Consider the following 20,942-nt stretch of genomic DNA (forward strand, 5'->3'; position numbering starts at 1 on the left):
CAGGGAGGGTGTCAGCCCAAACCCCACATCATCCCAACACTAGGGGGCCTGTTACAACCATATCACCTTCCCTTTCCACAGACCACTTCCTGCTGAATCTGCTCCCCACACGCCTCCCAGTGTGGAGAAGAACCTACTGTGGCCTGGCCTTGCTTGTGCCCTGATGCCTGGGTGCCCTGCCCCAATTGCCAGCTGCCCTTTGGCGTGGCAGGGATGGAGCAGCATGCCAGCAACTGCAGGGAGACACCAGGGGCCCTGTCCTCAGCCCAGTGCCTGCAGTAGGACAGAGCTGGGCACAAACCCTGTGTCACCACCCCTGAGGGCTGAACCTGCAGTACCCCAAGGGGCAGAGACACTGCAGCCCCTTGAACATCTGTGGCGAGGCTGGTGTGAGGAAGGAGAAGGTGCTTCCAGCCCCATGGCCAGGTTTGGTGGGGTTTGAAGCACTGTAATTACAGGGGTTCCTATGCAGAAGAGTAAGTTCAAGGAGAAAAATAAGAAAGAGAAATCTGCACAATGACTGCTTGGTGGTACTGCAGGGTCTCTGGGTGAGCATCCTGCCTTGGGACACCCTGTGTAGTTCAGTGATAGGGCAAGGAGAAGCTCATGCTTTTCCTCCCCTCAAGCCCTGATAAGCGTTCCAGTGCATGTGGACTGTAGGAGGAGGAAGCCAGGACCCCAGAGCAGGTGAAAAATACACTTTATTTACAAGTAAAAACATTTAAAAATGCTGCCTCAACTTCCCTGGGAGGAGCAGGAGGACCGGGCAGGTTGGGAGGGTCCCACACACAGGGAGCAAAGGTGGTGGCCCGAGGGATGCTAAGTTTCACCTCTGTCCCTGTACCTGAGGCTGCAGAATATCCCTGGGGAGAGCTCAGCCCCTCCAGCTGCAGCCTGGTGCCAGCCCCTGCACCCCTGTGTGTTTCCAGCCCTCAACCTCTGTGCATCCCCCTGCCTTGGGTCCCGGAAGGGTTTAGGATGACAATGGCTACAGGAAGGGCAAAGGGGCCTTGCTGTGCCCAGGGCACCCCACAGTTTTCACTGGGATACGCAAGGCAGTCGTGTGGGTGGCCCCACCCCACCTGTTCATCCTCAGTGCTCCTGGGCCCTGGGGGAGCAGGAAGAGGTGAGGGGGTGCAGGTGGGAGGCCAGGGCAGAGCCAGCACGCAGGGACTGGGGAAACCTCAGGATCGCTTGTCCGTGCGCGACTGGCGACTGGCCTGGAAAGGACAGAGCGAAGATGGGAGGTTAGGGACCATGAACATGACAGCCCCATGCTGGGACCTGCTGCTGCCATAGCACCCCAGGGCCAGCAGGACTGTGTCCCTTGTCCCCATGGCCTGTATGAAGCCAAGGCAGGAGCTGGGGGCACTGAGGCTGAGCTCAGCAGCGTGCCCAGGGGCTCAGGCAGTGCCTACCTTGCCCTTTGGGGACTTGGCGGTGGCGATGCGGGATGAGCGGCGGGTGCCACTGGAGGATGTGGGAGTGCTCCTCTGGGCGACTGCCCGGCGCAGCAGGCGCCTCCCCAGCTCCCTGGGGGTGTTGAGGATGCTGAACGCCATCGACTGGCGCCTCTGAGCCTGCAAAAGAGGGGCAGGACCATTAGCTCAGCATGGGGCAGGACACAGGGGTCTCTCCTGATCCTTCTTTTTCCCTCTGAAGCTTACTGGTGTGGCTGGGGCTCGCTGCTCGCTGTCTTGACTGGCCTGGGAGCCACTCTGTGCACTGCGGTCCTGGGAGCTCTGGGGCCGTGGGAAGCAGCTGGTTGGCTTCTTGGACTGGAAAACAGGGGACCAGCTAGTACTGCCATCTGGGGGCTGGCAGCAATGAGGGAACTGAGGGGACACAGGGAGGGAATGTGATTGAGGGTTGCTGTGCCCAGGGAAGGCAGAAGGCTCAGCCCTTCGCCTCTAGAATGGCCTCCTTGCCAGCACTGGGAGCATCACAAGTACCAGACACACCACTGGATGCTGGGAATACTGGGCACAGGAATCCAGGATCAGTGGGAACATGTGGCGAATGGGGGCCACAGCAGCTCCCTCAAACGCTGGAACCCATCTTGTTCCCAGTGGGAGCTGTGATGAGCTCCTTGTTCCCAGTAGGGTGCTGTGCTGGGGGACTGGGCTGAGCTCACCGGGGGGGTGTCAGGGCCCTGGTGGGTCTCCTCTGAGAGGCGCTTCCTCCGCTGCCGGGTGGTGATGCTGCCGGCCTGGCTGCTGGTGGCCACGGGCTGGGAGGACTGCCTTCTGCCACGCTGCAGCGTCTCTTCTGGGTCCCCCATCTTCACATCCTCATCCGTGATGGTTCCCATGGAGGTGGAGGGCTGGGGAGAGGATGTGGGGACTGAGGAGCACTGTCCGTTCCCAGAACCCCTCCCAAACCCCAGTTCTGGACAAAGGGCTGCCTGACCTCCCCCTCCCGGCCCTTACCATGCTCTCTAGGGGGTAGCTGGTTTTCAGGTGGGGAGGGCGGGCCTGGTTCCGCCGCTGCAGCTCTGCAATGCGGTTCCAGTCATCCAGCTGCTCTGGCTCATCCTGGCACATGCCCAGCTTCATGGTGCTCTGGCCTAAATCCAAAGCAAGGAAGGGTCAGGGGGCTTCCAGGTAAGACCTGACTCCGCCAAGGCAGGGCAGAACCCCACAGCCAGCAGTCCCAGTGCCTTCCCCACCCATACACACCGAGGCTGGAGCTGCTGGTCCGCTGCAAGCGCAGGGAGCTACGTGTGACTGGTCGGTACCCAGGGAGGCCCAGCAGTACTGAATGGTCAGGGCTCTTCTCTGGGGAGGAGGCTTCCAGCTTTGCAAGGGTTTCCTGGGAGGGGAAGCTGGTGAGGGAGCGGGTGGAAGCACCTGAGCGCAGACGGCCCTTAGCAGGGGAAGATGTTTTTGTGGACTGAGCCAACGGGATGTTCTTGATGCAGACCAGTTCCTCAGGCTCTCCCTGTTTCTGGGAGAGAAAAATCCATAGATAGGTTTAGGTTGAACAGACCTTAAAGCTCATCTCCTTCCACCTCCTCCTTCCCTTGGCTGGGACACCTTCCACTAGACCAGATTGCTCTAAGCTGCATCCAGTCTGGCCTTGAACGCTTCCAGGTATGGGGCAGTCACAGCTTCTCTAGGCAACTTCACAGGGAAGAATTTCTTCCCAATATCCCATCTAACCCTCCCCTCTGTCAATGGGAAGCCACTCTCCCTTGTCCTGTCACTCCAGGCCTATGTCCAAAGTCCCTCTCCAGGTCTCTTGGCGCCTCTTTAGACACTGGCAGGGGCTATAAGGTCTTCCTGGAGCCTTCTCCAGGCTGAACACCCCCCACCTTTCTCAACCTATCTCCAGAGTAGAGGGACTTCAGCCCTTGGAGAGCTTCTGTGACCTCCTCTGTCCTTGCTCCAGCAACTCCATGTCATTCTGATCTTGAGGCCCCAGAGCTGGGAGCAGCTCTGCAGGTGGGGTTTCATACGCAGAGTGGAGCAGAAGGGCAAAATCCCCACATTGCACTGCTACCCACTGTGCTGGGGGGGATCAGCTGAGGACATGGCTGGACTTTAGGCTGCCAGTGCACTTTAACAGGTCATGTTCAGCTTTTCAGTTCCCAGCCTGCTGAGCCCCTCTGCAGTGCTGCTCCTGATCCCTGCATTCCCCAGCAGGGGCCCCCTGCTCACATCTGTCATGGTGATGTTGATGGTGGTGCGGCGCCGGGCAGAGCGGGTCTTGCAGCCCGAGTCCAGCGAGAAGTCTGCCGGGAAGTTGGCGCTGCTCTGGAGCTGTGACCGTGTCTCAGAGAGGATGGGAGTAAAGTAGAGACTCTCCAGGGATGACTTGGTCCGGGGCAGCCGCTGAGACAGCAGTGACTCTTCGCTGTCTGATGGCACCACTGAGACTTCCAGCTGAGAGCTGGTAGCCTTCCTGCAGAGACAGGGGATGAGGGGAGCACCAGCAGGCTGACCAGGCCATCGGGAATGGTGGATTTTTGGGGTGCTGGAAACAGACTGATCTGGTACCTGGAGGAGCTGAGCTGCTGTGCCTCATCAAGGCTATCAGTGCTCTGGTCAGCCACACTCTCAAAGGAAGCCTCATGTCCCTTTACTGTGGCAGTCTTCCCCTGGAACTTGCTGAGTTCCTCCACCTGAATGGGAAACAGGGAGGAATGGATGGATCTATCCTCCAAGTGAGGTGGTGATGAAAGTGAGGACAAGGAGGGTGAAGCTCAACTATGCCATACCCACCTGAGCTTCCAGGCTGCAAATCTGGCTGGTTAGATTCTTGCAGCTCATCTCAGACTCCTTGGCCTGAAGGATGCTCTGCTGTAGCTCCTTGGCCAGCCTCTCTGATTTGCTCTGAAGCTCTGTGTTCTCTTTCTGCAGGTTCTCCATGGCCTTCAGCTTCTCTGATAGCTCCTGGTTCTGCTGCTTCTTGGCATCATAATCTCTTTTTGCCTTCTCCATCTAGGATATAAAGCAGAGGTATCCTGTCAAGCTTCCCAGCAGTGTCAGGGACAGCAAGGCCATACTAGCCCCCAACATACCTGCCCTTTGTAGTGCTCAGCTGCCTGCTCCTTCTGGGTGAGCTGCCCCTGCAGCTCTGCCACCTTCTCCTGATGGCTTCTGACTGCTGTCTGCAGCTCCCCTTCCAGTGCCTGTGGACAGGGAAGAGACTGGCTTAGAGGCAACCCAGGTGAGCCCCCTGGCAGCACTAACAGCTCCAGGGCTCAGCCCCCAGGCTTTTGGTCCCTCTTTACCTTAACTCTCTGCTGCTGGGTCCAGGTGGCCTTCTCATGCTGAGTCAGCTTTTTATTCAGCTCGTCCACCTGGAAGAAAGAACATGGCTTGGTGAGACCAGCTCCAGTCACAAAACTACCATCTTCCTGTGGAAGAGAACAGCCCCTCCTCTCTAGCCAGCTCTAGGGCACAATGAAGAAATTTCCTGCCACAGGGCGACTGCTCAGCACCACCCACTGCCAAGGAAGATCCCAGGACATGGCAAGGTGACAGTCACCCACCCCATGTTAATCCTTACAGCAAGGCTGGCTGCAACTACCCAAGCATAAGGAGCAGTCACGGGCTGGAAGCAAAGCCCATGTTAAGTTCCCAGTGCCCAAGCACTTGCAACCTGGAGTCCCACAGGTCGTCCAGCACTCTTGACACAGGTAGCTGGCTGCTGCAAGTTCTGGCCTGGCCATGCTCTCCCTGCTCCAGGGGATGCTTGAGGAGCCCTCAGCCCCCTGCTCATAGTCACAAGGTCTCTGCAGAGTCCTGGGCAGCTCTGGTCGGGACTGGACAGGGAAATGTGGCTTTTCCAGCATTGTTTCCCAAGTGCTAACTCCTACCATATCTGAGATCAATGCTGCTCTAGCCACATCTGGGCCATGCTGCCTGAGCACAGCTGTTCCTATCCATTGTGCCAAGAGCTGGGCCTTGATTAAAGCTGGGGGGAGAAGCCATCCCAGCACTGAGACAGTCCTATGCTGAGGAGCCCTGCATGCTCCTGGCAGCCACTTGCTGCATGTCCTGCCATGGGGCATGTGAGAAGCCAGGCCAAGTTGCAGGCATTAATGTGAGGGAGCAGGTGGCAGGATGGGAGCCCAGTTGCTGCTCCCTGGAGGTGAAGGTGCCCAGAGACTTGAAGACAAGTGCCCCATGGCTGGGTCCATGCTGTGAACAATTCACAGTACTGTACAGTTCACAGTACAGTACAGAGGAGAGGGTGGCTCCAGCAGGGAGTGACAAACAAGGAGGGCTGTGCACTGTCACTGAGCAGCCAGCTCTTGGTGTGTGTTACCTGCTTAGTTTGGTCCTTCTGGATTATCTCCAACTGCTCCACCCACAAGCACAAAAAGCAGAGGTGAATACACCACTGAGACACAGGTGGTTTTTCATACAATCATGGAGTAATTTAGGTTGGAAAAGCCCTCTGAGACTAAGTGCACTGCCAAGACCACCACTAATCCACGTCCACATGTCTGTTAAATCCCTCCGGAGACAGGGAATCTACCACTGCCACGGGCAGACTGTGCCAGGACTGGACAACCCTTTCAGGGAAGGAATTTTTTCCTAATAGCCAACCTAAGCCTCCCCAGGCACAACTTGAAACTATTGTCATGCCACTTGTTAACTGGCAGAACAAGTTACCTGGGAGATCCCCATCTGGCTGCATCCTCTTTTCAGGGAGCTGTTTCACCCTTTCAGGGCAGAGACAATCCCCTCCTAGCCTCCTTTTCTCTAGGCTTAGCCCCCCTCTCAACTCCCTTAGCTGCTGCTCCAGATCATTCCCCAGCATTGCTGCCCTTCTCTGGAAACACTCCAGCACCTGAATGTGACAGTCCCTTTCACACCTAGAAATGTGTCCCACACCCCTAGTCCCTGTGCTGAGCAGGACATGGATTCAGGGGTGCGCAGAAGGCTGAACCACATCCCTTTTCCAGGAGGGTTCTCCCATCCACATCCCTCCTGCTGGGAGTGGAATTCCTACCTGACTTGTCAGTCTCTGCGTCTCTTCCAGGAGCTTCTTCCTCTCTTCCACGGCTGCCCCCTTGCTGCTCTCATACTCCTGCAGGGCCCGCTCCTTTTCTGCCAGCTGCTCCCGCAGCGATGGCACCTTGGCTGCCTCCAGCTTGGCCTGCGCTAGCTCACCTTGCAGCGTGGACACAGCTTTTGCTCTCTGCTCCAGGTCCTGGCGCTGCTGGCTTTCTAGGGAGGCATGTCTGGCCCGAGCACTGTCGAGCTCCTGCTGCAGAGCAGCCAGGAGCTGCTCCTTCTGCAGGCACTTGTCCTGGCAGACCTTTGCCTCCTGCCTCAGCTCATCCTCCCGCTCGCTCTGGCTGTGGCGGTCCCTCTTCAGGGCCTCAATGGTCATCCGCTGCTTCTCCATCTCGTCCTGGCACCGCTGCACCTCCACCTTCATCAGGGAGCACCTCTCGGCTGCACGGGAGGCTGCGGTGGCCATCTCAGTCTGCAGCACCCGCAGCCTCTCCTCCAGCTTCTTGCTCTTCTCCGACTCAGCCAGGATCAGGCGTTTCAGCTCCTTGCTCTCCCCTTCCTTCTCTTTCACCTGGTGATGGAGGATGGAGACCTCCTGCTCCAGGCTGCTGATCAGGGTGTTCTTCCTCTCCATCTCCTGGACACACTGGGACACTTGTTCCTTCCAGCTCTCCTTCTCTTGCACGGCAGAGCGGAGGGACACCAGCTCCTTCTCTGCAATCCGCAGCTGATCCATGGTGCCTTCCAACTCCTTGGACTTGAGCTTCTCTTGGGACAGCTGCTGGGAGACTCCCTCCAGTGCCTCAGCAGCTCTCTGGGCATCCGCCTCCAGCTTGGCCACACGCTGGGCTGCTGCTTGCTCTACCACAGCCATCTTCTCCTGAAGGGATGACATCTCGGCCCTCAGCTTCTGCTCCTCTTTCTCTTTCTCCTTTGCCCATGACTGAGCGCTGGACAAGTCAGCCTGGAGGCCAGCCAGCCGCTCTGCCTGGGCCTCCAGCACAGCCACCTTCTCCTGCTCAGCCTGCAGCTGCTGACAGGTCCGGCTGTGCTCCCGGCTCAGCGCCTGCATTTCCTCCTTCAGCCGCCTGCACTCTTCGTCCTCCCCTCGGGCGGCAGGAGAGGCTCCCACGGGCTGCTCCGGGCTCTCCTGTGACACCCGGTGTGTGGCCAGCTCCTTACCCTGCTCCGGCAGGGCTGGCTCCCGGCCCTGAAGCAGCTGCTGTCTCTCTGCCTCCAGCTCAGCGATCCTGGCCAGGTTGCCTTCCAGGCACTCAGCTGCCCGTCTCTTCTCATCCTCCAATATTCCCTCAGTGTTCCGTAGGGATTCCTCCAGGAAGAGCAGCTGCTCCTGCAGGCGGCTGTTCTCCCGGGCCAGCTTGTCCCTCTCAGCCAGCCTCTGCTGGCTCTCCTTCAGCCTGCCCTCCAGCTCCTGCAGCTGGGCTTTCAGTGCCTCTGCTGCCACTCCCTGCTGCCGTTGGGCTCCCAGCTCCAGGATCTGGGCTTCCAGTTCGCCCACCTTGCGGCTCAGCATAGCCTTCTCCTCATCCCTGGCCTGCAGCTGGCTGCTGAGGGATGTGTTGGCCTGCTGGAGCTGCTGCAGGGCAGAGTCCCTTTCCCGCAGGGCCTGCTCATGCTGGGCGCTCAGGGCAGCCAGCCGCTCAGCCTGCTCCTCGGCAGCCCGTGCCTGCAGGTCCCGCTTCAGCCTCTCCTGAGCCCGCTGGCTCTCGGAGAGGGAGCTCTGGAGGCTGGTGACAAGGCTGTCCAGCTGCTGCTTCTCCTTCTCCAGCTGCTGCTTCGCCTCCTCCAGCTGCAGTCCTTTGGCCGTGAGGCTGGACACTTCCTGCTTCAGCTCCTCCAGCTGGCAAACAGAAGAGCAGGGAGACTCTGTTGGGTCTGACTCAGATAGTGCTGCTCAGCAGTACCCAAAACACTGCTGTGATATCAACACCTTTCCAGCTACCCACGCAAAGCACAGCACTGTGAAAGCTTCCAAGGGAAAATGAACTCTTAACCCCCACCCCCAGCAGGGGTCTGGGAGTGGGCACAATGAGGCCAAGTGACACAAATTAACCAAAGGGATATTCCACACCATATGATGTCAGCTCAGATATAAAAGATAAGGGACGTGGGAGGAATGGAGGGCACTCATTATTTTAGTGTTTGCCTTCTGGAGCAGACACTACACGAGCTGAAACCCTGCTTCTCAGGAAGTGTCTAAACATCACTCGCTGATGGGAACTAGAGATTTGCTTTTCTCTTTGCTTAAACACACACAAGCTTTCACTCTTTTTGCTTTAGTAAATTGCCTTATCTCAGCCTACTAGTTATTTTCCATCTTATTTTTCTCTCCCCTATCCTGCTAGGAAGGGGAGTGATAGCAGAGCTTGGTGGGTGCCTGGTGCCCAGCCAAGGTCAGACTACTACAGGGACAAAACATGCACCCTCTAGGTGTTACTCACCTAGTTGTAGCCAACATGCTCACCAGAGCCCCACGTGCTGCATCCCACTGGGAGCTGCCCAGTGCCTGCCTTCCCTCTCATCACACCCCAAGGGCACCTCTTGCTTTTCCCTCAGCCTTGTGCCACTCTGCTCCCTTGGACCAAACACCTTCTTTTCACCATGCAGGAGATGCTCCCTTCACAACCAGTTCATATTGTGGCAGGCTGGGGAAGGCACTAGCTCCCTGGCAGCAGGATTTGCAAATTCAGCCCAAAAGGAGCTCTTCCAGAGTGCTCAGCCCCACATCCCCTACCCAGCAGCACAGAGCAGTAGGCTCTGCCCCACATGGCTTTGCCATGCCTCTCCTGGCACCTGCTGCTCTCTCCAGCTGGAGTCGTCTACCATTCAAGCCCTTGAAGCTGCAGGAGCCCCAATGTACCTTCAAAATGTCTCCCATGACTTCTCCCTTCTCCTGGGCGCTGCATTCCTCCAGCTTGGCCAACTGCTCCTCCAGCATCGAAATCTTTCCCTGTAGAATCTCGATTTTCTCTTCGGAGCATTTCTGGTGACAGAGATGGGACTGAGCATGGGGGAAAGACCAAAGAGCCAACCAACCAAGGACAGCAGCCTGTCCCACCCTGGGGAACCCTTCCTTAGTTTCAGGGAGAGGCTTCCCACAGGAGCTGACAGTTACACAGCTTCTCCCTGTGTGCTGGCAAAAATGGGGAGGAGGGCTCCTGGCTGCTGCACCCTGCTTGCAGTTGGCGTGTCCCCCAGCTGGGAGGGACAATGGGGAAGCTACAGGGGGCCACCCACCACTCCCCAAGGCCCCTGACCTTATCCTGCACGGCGGCATGCAGCTCCTTCTCCAGCTGCCGCTGCTTTTCCTGCGACTGTGCCATGGCACTGTTGTGCTCCTCTGAGAGCTCATTCAGGGCTCGTTGCAGCTGGACCATATTGCTGGCGATCTCCCGCAGCTGCCAATGAAAATCCACCCAGTCCAGAAGAGAGGCAGAGTGTGCCTTTGCTGCTCCCAAATTCCCCCACTCCCACTTCCCAAGAGCTGCAGCACACATGGGCATCCTGGCTTCTGGGTGTTCACCACATGCAGGCAGCTCCACCCAGTCACCATTCCCCCACCAGAGTTCCTATTTGGATCAGGATCCAGAACCCAAGGCAGGCTTGGTCACTGGATCAAAGATTGCATTAGCAGAACCAGAAACATCCCAGCATCCAGCACTGCCATCAAACCCTCCCCCCGGGCTCCATCACAACCAGCTGGGCTGTGGGGACACGCAGAGGACACTGCACCTTGAAGGAAAGATCCCCATTCTCCTCGGAGAGCTGGTTGATTTTCCGGTCCATCTGGGCTTTTTCAGTCTTCAGGTCCTGGCACTGCCTGAAGGCCTCGTGCAGGCGCCCCACCAGGCTGTGGGAAAGGAGGTGCTTAAGGAGGCGGTGCATGCTGGCAGCAGGCAAGGATATCACCAGGGATCGCTGCTGCTGGATATTGCCACGGAAACTAAAGGTTCCAAGGGATCTCCATGCCCTGCTGAGACTCTACCATCAACCCAGCTCTAAAACTGGGTCCCAACAGGTGGCAAAGCAGAGTACAGATAACCAGTCTTTGTGCTTTGCAGATGCCCAGCTGCTCCAAACTGAGAGCAGAGGCAGCTGTGGGACTCCAGCCACCCCCCTGCAAAGGGAAATAAGTGAGGAAAGGACAAAAAAAGACATGGCACTTCCAGTGGAGGTTGGGCAGCCTTCCCGAGTAAACAATGGCACAGGGACAGAGCAAAGACCAGGATGCAGTGTGACAGGTGATTTCAAGTGTGTGACATGGGATCAAAGTAAAGGCCTGGGAAATGGGCTGGAGTCAGGAGTTCCAGGATCACCCTGAAAGCTTCCCCTTTTCCAGGGCAGGTGAGACCCACAAGGGCAGCACACCCTTTTCACATAACAGGATTAACTGCTCCCATGCAGGATTTGGGTTAAGAGTGGGCTGCATGGTTTGGGACTGGATCTATGCCCACTGCAATAAAAATGGGCTGCAGGCCATAACTGCCCCGAGGGCACAGGCAGCGTGATGGTGGCACAGCTGTGTCAGGGGCTGATCCCACAGCGTGGGCAACAAGGGAGGAGGGGATTCTGCTCCTCTCTGGTGGGACCCCATCTGCAGAGCTGCCTCTGGCTCTGAGGTCCTCAGTATCACAAGGATGTGGAGCTGCTGGGACAAGTCCACAGGAGATGCTCCAAGGGCTGCTGGAGCCCCTTTGCTCTGGAGACAGACTTGGAGAGACCTGGGGGTGTTCAGCCTGATGGTGAGAAGGCTCTGAGGACACCACAGAGCACCTTCCAGCACCTAAAGGGGCTCCAAGACAGCCAGAGAGGGACTTTGGACACCAGTCTGGAGTGACAGGACAAGAGGGAATGGTCTCCCACTGACAGAGGACAGGGTTAGATTGGATATTGGGCAGAAACTCTTCCTTGAGAGGGTGATGAAGCCTTGGCACAGGCTGTCTAGAGAAGCTGTGGCTACGCCATCCCTGGAAGAGATTCAAGGCCAGGTAGGAGGGGGCTTGGAGCAACCTGGTCTAGTGGAAGATGGCCCTGCCCATGGCAGGGTATTTCAGCTAAATGAGCTTTAAATTCCCTTCCAACCCAGGCCCTTTTTTGATTCTGTGCCTGCTGTCTTGTCCCCAGCGGCAGAGGAACCAGAAGGTTTGCCTTCTACCCTGTTTCATGCACTGCTAGGGAAGAGACAGACAACACAGAGTCTGGGGATGTGGGAGTGACAAGATCCCACCTAGGAGGAAGGAGTGGATGCTCCTGCAGGATTACCTCTCATTCTTCTCCCTCAGCTCCTCCATTTCTTTGGGCTCCAGCAGGTCTTCAGCTTGTTTCTCATTGAGCTTTACCAAGCGATCAATCTGCTGCTGCATCTTGGTGATCTGAGCATCTGGGAAGGGGGGCAAGAAAGGGCCCATTACCAACTTTTCATGTCACCTGAAGCCCCCACAACAGCATTTCTGCACAGAAACCCTCTCCAGCAGGAGATCAAAGAGCCAGGTTACCAGTGCTGCTGCTCAGCATAGGTGTTGCTTCAGTCATGGCTTTTGTTGCCCACGATATATAAGGCAATACAAGATGGAAGAAGGAACCTGGAGTCTCACTTGTGGCATGGCAGGATGGACCATGCATGAGCAGAGTTGTGGTGGGGTCACAAAAGAAAAGTCAGAGAAACAAGGGGACATCTCTGCCCCAGAGCCCTCCCTGCACCCCAGGATGTGCTGGTACTGACCCTTCTCCATGATGAGCTTGTGATTCTCCACCACCTCCACCTCCAGCTCTTCCTGTTTCTTTCTCTCAAAGGCCAGCTGCACCTTGAGCCTCCGCAGCTGGAACTGGGGGGTCTGCATGATGTCCCCCATGGGCGAAGACGGAGTGCTGGGGAGGCTGCAGAGAGAGACACACACAAGCTGGATTATCCTGAGCCAGCCCAGGCCCCATGCAGCCAGACCCACTCTGCACCTCCATCTCTGGGGCAGGTTCTCCTGCCTGCATCCCCAAGGAACTGCTGCTTTCAAAATCTAGGAACAAAACAACACACATACAAAACCATTTCCATGAAGGAGGTAATATAAAAGCTGGTCTTCCATTGGAGGTCTCCAGGGGCAAATATGGAAAAATGCCTCCACTGGAGACATGGTTTAGTGGTGGCCTTGGCAGAGCCGAGGGCATAGTTGGACTCGATGGTCTCAGAGGGCTTTTCCAGCCTGAACGATTCCATGATTCTAAAAGGAGCTGGAGCCCAAGCTCACCTCCATCATCCATCCCCACATCATGCCAGAGCAATGTGCAGCAGGAGAGTACCAAGGCAGAACAGGGCATTCTGGGGAGTCAGTGTGCAGCCTGGCTACACCTGTGGGTCCCAAAAGCTGCCCCACCCACCCCTCCCTCCCTCCATTTCCCCTGGCAGCCAGGAGGCAGGGCACATACTTGGTGCTGGGGAAGGAGGCGATCTTCTGCAGCTCCAGGAAATGCACCTCTTTCTTGTAAGGGAGAGAGAACAGTGGGGAATGTTCCTCAGAGCTGCTGCTGGACACACTGGACAAGGGTGCCTCTGCAGGAAATAAAAAGGGAGAAGAAGGCTGCCATCTTTAATATCTAAGAGGCTGAGCAGCTAAAATCTCAGGGGGACAGGAACCACAAATTCCAGTAGGGATGGAATAGCCAACTGAGGAAGCCAAAAACCTGCCCTACATCCTTATCCCTCCTGCTCCACAGGCCTTCCCCAGCAACTCTGCTTCCACAAGGCTGTCAGCATCCCACCTGCTCCTCTCCCCCAGGGAAAGGCTGAGGTACTGCTGAGTAGGAAGAGCCAGCAGGTCTGAGGTAGTCCTACTCTTGGGAGTTTACAGGGGACTGTTTTGTAGCTGAGCACATCTGGGTTGTGCAGCTGCCTTTACAGCTGGGCAGCTACAGCAGGATAAACAGGAGGAAAATCCAGGGCAGCACTTACCTTTCCTCTGCAGAAATGGCTCCAAATTCTCATTCAGGCACTCCTCGTTATCCAGCACAAATTTGACAATTGATGCCAGTTCAACCTGTGTTGGAGGAGCTGCAGAGTTAGTGGCTCTGCTGCAGGTCACAGGCAGCACCACAGCAGGCGTGGGGCAGCTCCCTGCCTGCCTGTGCTGCTGCCCACACTTGCCTGCCACAAGCTTTTGATAGCCCAAAACCACCAGTGAGCACCACAGTGCCCACTCCACACCGCCTTTCAGTGAGACCCAGGAGTGCAAGTCCCAGAGTACCTTCCCCCAAAGGAACTGCTGCTTCCCCCTGCACCCCAGATCCAGAGGAGGAACCCCAAAGGGATTACCTGGGTCTTGTAGTCAAGTTCATTCCAGTCCCCAGAGTCCTTGGAACTCATGGAGGTGTGATACAGGAGCAGCACAGCCACCTGAGCAAAGCAGGAAAAGCATGAGTAACCCCAGGCCAGTCCCAAGCACATTGGTGCCATCTGGGACTAAAACACACCACACAGTTACCTTGGCCAGGGCCAGCTCCTCTCCATCCAGGAGTTTCTGTGCAGAGACAAGGTTTTCTGCAGCCACTTTGTGCCGGCAGTGCTCTGCAACACGAAGCAGAATTCCCAGTCACACAGGAGCCACTGGGCACACTGCCTCCCCTGAGGTGGCACTCATGGCCAGCAGGGCACTGGAATGCATCCCCAAGGAGAAGGGACATGGGGCAGGATGGGCTCCAGAGCTGAGACCCCCGTGGTCAGCCTTGGCCATTAGCTCTAACCAACTTTCATTCCCCTCCCTGGAATCCCACCCTAAATCCCAGCTTCCCCACCTTGGCATCTCCCCCAACATCAGCACAAACAGAGAGCTCCATCTCTGGATGCGATATGAGGTGGGATATCGAGTCTTCCCTCAAGGAAAGACTGAAGAAGAGTGAACCAGGAGTGAACCCAAATGTGATAACACACTGAACAAGAGTGTGAGATATTTCCCATTTCCCCTCCCAGGATTTCTGCTTGGGTAAAGGTTTTCAACTGGGATTTGAAGAGCAGGTACCCAACTAGGAAAACTACTCCAGGCAGCATCACCAGAGCAGCCACTGGCACCCTGCCCTTCACATCCAGAACCTCTTTTGCTCTGAACCCGGGGTCTGATAAGGATTTCCGTCTGGAAGTTTCCCCTTCCACAGGCTGCTGCAGGAAAGCTGCTGGCACCTCACAAAGATGCTGATGTGGGGTGAGGGGGTCACTTTGTGGAGAGGAAGCTGCAGACAGCAGCCCAGACTCTCTCAGAGGTCAGGGGCACCGAGCAGGGGCAGTCACTTTCCCCAGCACCAGCGGAGGGTCTTACTCTGCAGGAAACCATGGATGAAGGAGATCCTCTCTGGCAGTGGCTGCTCCAGCACAGACTCCCCCTCCTTGCTCCCGTGGCTGGAAGAGTGCAAGACTTGCATTAACTCCTTCTGGAGGGATTAGACCAACGCTGAGGTTTGTGCAGCAGGGTTTGCTGAGCCAGGGCTGGCTCTGGGGCGCTGCTCTGCCTTCTGCCCCCACACCAGGGCCAGCAGAGCCAGGACCAACCACAGGAGGGGAATCCCCCAGAATCCCCCTGCTGGAGCCAGGCAGCCAACACCCCCTGGCACTGCTTCCTATTCTGCCTGCCAGCCCCAGCATCCAGCACAGCACAGGGGGCTTGTGGTGGCCCCACTGGCCAGGAAGCACCACAGGGGCCAGTCCGTGCATGCAGCCTTGGGCTTTTCTTGCTGGATTTTGGGAAGCTGAAGCTTCCTCTTGCACTTATTTGCAACTACACTCTTCCTGAGCAGCCACCAGTTCATGGAATATCCTGAGTTGGAGGAGACCCACAGAGGTTATTAAACCAAACTGCAGCTCAGAAATGGCATGCCCAAAACCCACACCAATCATGCTTGACCAGCACTGCTTCAGTACTGTCTCTTACTCCCGACATGCCAAAAACAAGAACCTGGCCTGGGACAGGGGCTGCCACGAGGATTTGCTCATCCTCACAGACTTCCTCTTGTGCCACCAGGAGCTCTCAGATCAGCCAGCTGCTGTGGCAGCTGCCCTGCTGCCACCCCACTTTATCAAGCAATGGCCAGGCCTCTTTAGAGAGCACACGCCACCAGGATCCCTGCTAATCCCAGCTGGAGCACAGAGCCAGGAGATTAACCAGGTCTGACTAAATATATCTGTGGTGCAGGCAGCTCCTTCCTCCCCACCCACTGCAGGCAGATCCCTGCTCCAGGCAGGCTCTCCTTACCCTGTGCAGGAGGTAATTATAGGAGACAGGCTCCCAGTGAGCCTCCCACCGGAAGGGTTTGAAAGCAATGCACGGCAGCTTCACACCCTCTCCATTTGTTTTTGTCAGCTCCTCAACCACCAGGCTTTGTCCCACCTCTGATGCCCATTACGGCCTGTAGATTTTAGTTGCCCCTTGCTCCCAGGGAACAAACAATTCCTGAAGGAGGCATTCCTCCTACCCCTGCCCAGCCACCTCAGGTCCCAGGGCAGAGCACACAGGCTCCATCATGACCACACCGTACTCAACAGCAGCCTGACAAGGCAACAGAAGCACCTCATGAGGCAGAAATTGTCATGCTTTACACTGCTTTCCAGATACAAGGCTTCCTCAGGATCCCAAGGCTGCCACTCAGGAAAACTTGCTGGGTGTTCCCTCACCAGAGAGCACCAACAGAAATGGATAATCACCTGTGCAGCTGCAGGAACCTTTGTGCCACTGGCAGCAGCACTCAGGTCTTTTCTACAACGCCAGGAGTGAACCCAGATATTAAGTGCCAGATGTGATAACAGGTCTCAAAGGTCAGGAACTCTGACCAAAACATTCCCTGGGCAGCTCTGTGGGACCCAGCAGCTCTGCAGGCAGACCACAGCTGTGCAGTGCCACAGAGGAGATGGAGATCTCAATATCTCATAGGCCAGAGGAGGAATAAATACCCCACACCCCCACTCCCACCCTGCCCAAGACAGGAGCCCTTAGCTCCTGGGGGCTGAAGCCATGGCTCCAGGGACAGCACAGACCCAGCTGTGTGGTCTGAAATGTGCACAGCTCCCCATACTCACATTTTGTGGATAATTCTGATGAAGACACTGCAGTCCTGGAGCTGGGACAGATCATTGACAGGATCAGGACAAACCTTGGTGCTGTTCACCTAGAAACAGTGTGGGACAGTCAGAAACCAAGACAACACTGTGCTGTGCCACTCACCACCTCCAGTCCTGGCAGGGGACAGCAAGATTGGTCTGGGGGTGAAAGTAAATCCACCCCTTTAAATCACCCCTTCCCAGGGAACACATGAACACGATCCCCACCGCTCCACATCTGGGAGTCTGGCACAGGTCCCATTCATCACACTGCTGGAGCCCTCTTCCCTGGAGAGGCTGAGAGACCTGGGGGTGTTCAGCCTGAAGAAAAGAAGGCTCCAGGGAGACCTTAGAGCCCCTGCCAGTGCCTAAATGGGGTTCAAAAGAGCAGGAAAGGGACTTTGGACAAAGGCCTGGAGTGACAGGACAAGAGGAAATGGCTTCTCACTGATAAGAGAGCAGGGTTAGATGGGATATTGGGAAGAAATTCTTTCCTGTGAGGGTTGTCCAGAGAAGCCATGGCTGCCCTATCCCTGGAAGTGTTCAAGGCTAGGCCGGATGTGGTTTGGAGCAAGCTGGTCTAGTGGGAGGTCTCCCTGCCCATGGCAGGGCATTCCAGCTGAATGAGCTTAAAAGCCCCTTCTAACCCAAACCATTCTAGGAGTTTTCACTTGGACACAGGAGTGCTTTGTGAGACAGATCCAACAACACCTTTACAGTACAGCTGCTGCCTGCTTCAGGCTCAGCTCCATCTCCCAGGCAGTCTCCATGACCAGACCAAGCCATTCCAGCATTTCTGGTTGCTCAACAGGAAGGGTGAGCAAGACTTCTCCTGCAAACACCCACCTGCCCAGGAACAGTAGGAACTGGACTACCCTAGGGCCTGCCCCAGCCACAATCCCTCCTGTGACAAGCCCCAGCATCGAGCCTCGAAGCTGGCAGCAGTATGTCCCACCCATGCAGCGAGCTCCAGCACAGGAGGAGGGACTTACCCAAGCCAGGAGAGCAGCAACTCTTTCACCATGAAGTGACATTGTGGCCAGCCTATCAGGTTCCTGCCCAGACCTAAAAACATCAACAAAGGGGGAGGGGGGATAAAAAAGGTAAACTATAGTAACTATGTCACTAAATTACTTGCACCCAGCACCAGGCATTTGTGCCCACCAAGGAAGGATGTGTCCCTGCATCTGGCCAGCTGTGCAGGAGCAGCCAGCATCCTCCTGCTTCCCCACAGGCTCAGAGTGGGGAGCAATGATGAGCAGCAGCCTGGTCCACTCCCACAGATTAGGATTCTGACAAGGGGTCAGTGGAAAACTGCTGCTCGGGCTCCTCATTCTCCTGCTGTGCCTTCCTCCCTCCCTCGCCTGCAAATGTCACTAACATTTCTAGCCCAGCAAGGCAGTGGCCAAGCCATTGAAGAGCTGCCAGCTCCCCTTCCACTGCTGCTAGTGAAAGAACCACCTGCTGGGGGCACAGGGAGCTCACAGCTGCATTGGGTGGGAGCGGGGATGAGCTGCCCTGACGGGATCTGGGATCACTGCCAGGTCCCCTTCACAGCGACCTTTGCCTCCACGCTGGCTGCCCCCGGTGCCACCCTGGCAGTCTTCCAGGGGAGGGGACTGCTGGGAGCCAAAAAGTCACCCAGATGAGGACGGGGCTCCTCAGCCTGTATTATTGCACCTGGACACCCACACCTTGACGGGCCAGGAGCCTGGCTGGGATCTGCAGCTGCTCAGCAAACACGAGCTCCCGCTGCCGTCAGTCCAGCTGGGACACATGGGATCCTCAGCAGGACAGGTCCTCCCTCCAATTTGGCAAAAACCCAGCTCCCTGTCCCACGGCTGGGTCACTCAGCAACTACTGTCCCTCCCCCCGGTGGCAGAGCCAAGACCTCTCTCTAAAAATCCACCCAAAGGCACCGGGCAAAGCATTCGTGCAGCGCTGGATGGACAGATCCTGAGTGAAAACCGTGTCCCACCAGCGTCGAGCTGGGTTTTACCAGAAACAGTCTGCGAACACACTGGTTCCTGGTGTGAGATCTGCACGGGCAGGCAGGGCTACCCGCTCCTGCCGCGCTCCCAGCCTGGCCCATCACTGGTGACACGGGCCACCCTGAGCGCCTGAGACAGCGCCATGACCCTCCGTGAGGACGTGCCATTCGTGATGGCAGGCGGGAAGCGGTCGGGAGCCCGCCAGCGGCCGTGAGCGCCTTCCAGCTGCATCCCCGCCGAAAGCAGCTGCAGGGGGGCGGCGGGGACCGGGGAACGAGCTCCGGAGGTGGCGGCGGCCGCGGCGGCATTGTCCTTCCCCTCCTTGCCTGCGCCGCTCCGGTCACAACACGGCGTTACGCAAGCCCGCGCTCCGGAGCACCCGCCGTGCCAACGCTCCGGGGGACGCAAAGCCCGCGGGCCCCGGGCTGTCCCGGGCCAGGGTCCGGCTGCGGGAAGCACCCAGGCGGGGTGAGCGAGCCACGGCAGCCCCCGGCACGGACGGGCCCGCAGCAGGCGCGGGGCGGAGGGGGAGAGCAGCCGCCGGCCCGAGCGCCCGGATGTTGGCGAGCCCGGCGCGGCACCCGCGGCCCCGGGGACCCGCACCCCTCCGGGGCTGGGGAGGGGCCGGGCCGGGAGCCGTACGCTGCGGCGAGGCGGCGGAGCTGGGCGAGCTGAGCTTCGCCGCCCCCGCCTCGCTCCCCCCCCCAGCCCCGTGGAAAACAAAACAAGGAAGAGGCAGAAAGTCTTTGTTGGGGCCTTACCGGGGCCGCGCGGCCGTCGTCGGCTCGCTGGGGTTAATCCGCCATGAGCGCTGGCAAGCCGGGAAGGGCCGGGGAGCCAGCGGCCACGCACAAAAGAAAGTTGTTGAGCTTCTCTTCGGCGGGGCTGGCAGGCGGCGGTTCCCCTTCCTGGCCCTGCGCCACCCCACGTCACCGCGGCGGGGCCGCGCTCGTTAAAGGCGCACGGCACAGAAACCTCCGGCGCCTCGCCGCGGGGAGGGGAATCGTCCGAGCCTGGACGCGCTCACTGCCGTCACCCAGCGCAGGCCGAGGGACGGAGAGCTGAGCCGGTGGGGCCGGCACAGACCCGCTCCCGGCCCCAGCGCAGCTCAGGGAAGCCGGAGCTCGGCAGAGAATGGCCCCCGATGCTACGTCTCCCTCTAACCTGACTGGAGTCACATCCAGCTGACCCCTGAATATCTACCACCGATACGCACACACCCCGCGGCCACAGATTGAACGGAAACCGGACCCTACGAGTCACCAGCTAGACCAGGGAGGAGTCAGGCGAGGAAGGGACGCTCACCCCTCGCTGCTGTTCCGGAGACTCTCGGAAGTCATCTCCGCAGCGCCCGGGCTGCCTCAGGAGGCTCAGGGCCGCAGGATGGGGCCGTCCCAAGCACGGCACAGGAAGGGCACAAGGAGAAGGTTCTTTCAAACCGGCGCTGGGGGCAGCAGAGGAACTCGCAAGGAGCGCGGCCGCCGAGTGCCGCTGGCGAAGGTTCCGACTGTGCCAAGCCCCGAGAAACGAAGAACCACAAGCCCGAGCCACAGCGCTCCGGCCGCGACTGCCCCGTCCCTCAGGGACGGGGACGCCGCTGAGCTTGGCCCGAGACGGAGGCTGTGCCACACGCGTGCCCCGCCCGCCCGAGGGTTCCGCTCCTTGCCCACCTCAGCACAGGTCGAGCACAGCCTCGCTCAGCGGCCCTGAGCGCCCGCCGAGGCAACCACCGGCCCCCCACCGCAGGTCACCTCAGCTTTCCCCGTACCGTGACCGTGGCTGGGGATCGTCTTCGGCTTCGGTGTCGCCGGGGCTCCAGCAGTACTGACGATCTTCTCCCACGCCGGAGCCGCCAGGGTCCGGGCCGGGGCCGCTCTTATTCGAACGGCAGCGCCCGCCCCCGCTGCTGCCCATTGGGCACCGCCGGGCCGGGGGCGTCACGCGGGCGGGCAGGCCGCGAATCGCGGCGTTCGGCTCTCGCCTTGCACCGGAGGGGACAGCGCTTGGCCGGTCCCCGGGACCGTGGGCTACCTCGGGGACACGTGCAGCAGTCCAAGCCAGGGAAGCCCTAGTGTTGGGGGGGTTATAGGGCTGCCTGGGGCCAAGGAGAACACAGGCAGGGGCCACCCGTGAAGGTAGAGTGACACAGATGGGACCACGGGGGTGTGTGAGAGTGCGGGTCTCAAGCCCCCAGTGAGAGGTGGGCACATGGCAGGGGGTTGTGTGGGGCCACACGGAGTACTGGAAGCCCACAGTGGGTCAGGGGGGCACGTGGGGGACTCTAGCAGGGTGTCACATGCAGACATCCCACTGTGCCCTGCAGTGCCAGTTAGACAGGGGTCCTCAGCAGCCCCGCAACCTGTCCTGACCTACTAGTGGGGCCTG

The 20,942-nt window shown here is 58.3% G+C and overlaps 1 protein-coding gene across 4 annotated transcripts; it reads right to left on the minus strand.

The window, feature by feature from the left end:
- Window positions 1-683: 683 nt before the first annotated feature.
- NUMA1 (nuclear mitotic apparatus protein 1) lies at window positions 684-20,390 on the minus strand. Of its 4 annotated transcripts, none has more exons than XM_058045757.1 (25): window positions 20,326-20,390; window positions 17,559-17,631; window positions 16,546-16,634; window positions 14,795-14,874; window positions 13,967-14,049; window positions 13,798-13,878; window positions 13,438-13,522; window positions 12,915-13,038; window positions 12,217-12,371; window positions 11,757-11,874; window positions 10,227-10,344; window positions 9,752-9,892; window positions 9,355-9,477; window positions 6,466-8,334; window positions 4,736-4,804; window positions 4,523-4,633; window positions 4,224-4,442; window positions 3,999-4,123; window positions 3,660-3,903; window positions 2,679-2,946; window positions 2,430-2,566; window positions 2,135-2,323; window positions 1,668-1,778; window positions 1,419-1,580; window positions 684-1,220 (listed from the first exon to the last, which is right to left on the minus strand). In XM_058045757.1, the coding sequence occupies exons 2-25, from the start codon at window positions 17,598-17,600 to the stop codon at window positions 1,185-1,187; spliced, it is 4,779 nt and encodes a 1,592-aa protein (XP_057901740.1). In that variant the 5' UTR covers window positions 17,601-17,631; window positions 20,326-20,390; the 3' UTR covers window positions 684-1,184. The 4 variants fall into 4 exon arrangements, with proteins under 4 accessions (XP_057901740.1, XP_057901738.1, XP_057901737.1 ...); XM_058045755.1 differs by lacking the exon at window positions 20,326-20,390 and adding an exon at window positions 19,863-20,256 and having other exon boundaries at window positions 2,679-2,940; XM_058045754.1 differs by lacking the exon at window positions 20,326-20,390 and adding an exon at window positions 19,863-20,253.
- Window positions 20,391-20,942: the final 552 nt, after the last annotated feature.

This window comes from Melospiza georgiana, chromosome 2 (assembly GCF_028018845.1).
Source record: "Melospiza georgiana isolate bMelGeo1 chromosome 2, bMelGeo1.pri, whole genome shotgun sequence".
In the NCBI taxonomy this organism is placed as follows: Eukaryota; Metazoa; Chordata; class Aves; order Passeriformes; family Passerellidae; genus Melospiza; species Melospiza georgiana.

Coding starts and splice junctions, on each gene's coding strand:
- NUMA1 (XM_058045754.1), bottom strand. CDS start 19,897: ATGACTTCCGAGAGTCTCCGGAACAGCAGCGAGGG. Junction 13,523..13,797: donor AACTTGACTACAAGACCCAG/GTAATCCCTTTG, acceptor CCTCCAACACAG/GTTGAACTGGCATCAATTGT. Junction 2,324..2,429: donor GCTACCCCCTAGAGAGCATG/GTAAGGGCCGGG, acceptor TCCTCTCCCCAG/CCCTCCACCTCCATGGGAAC.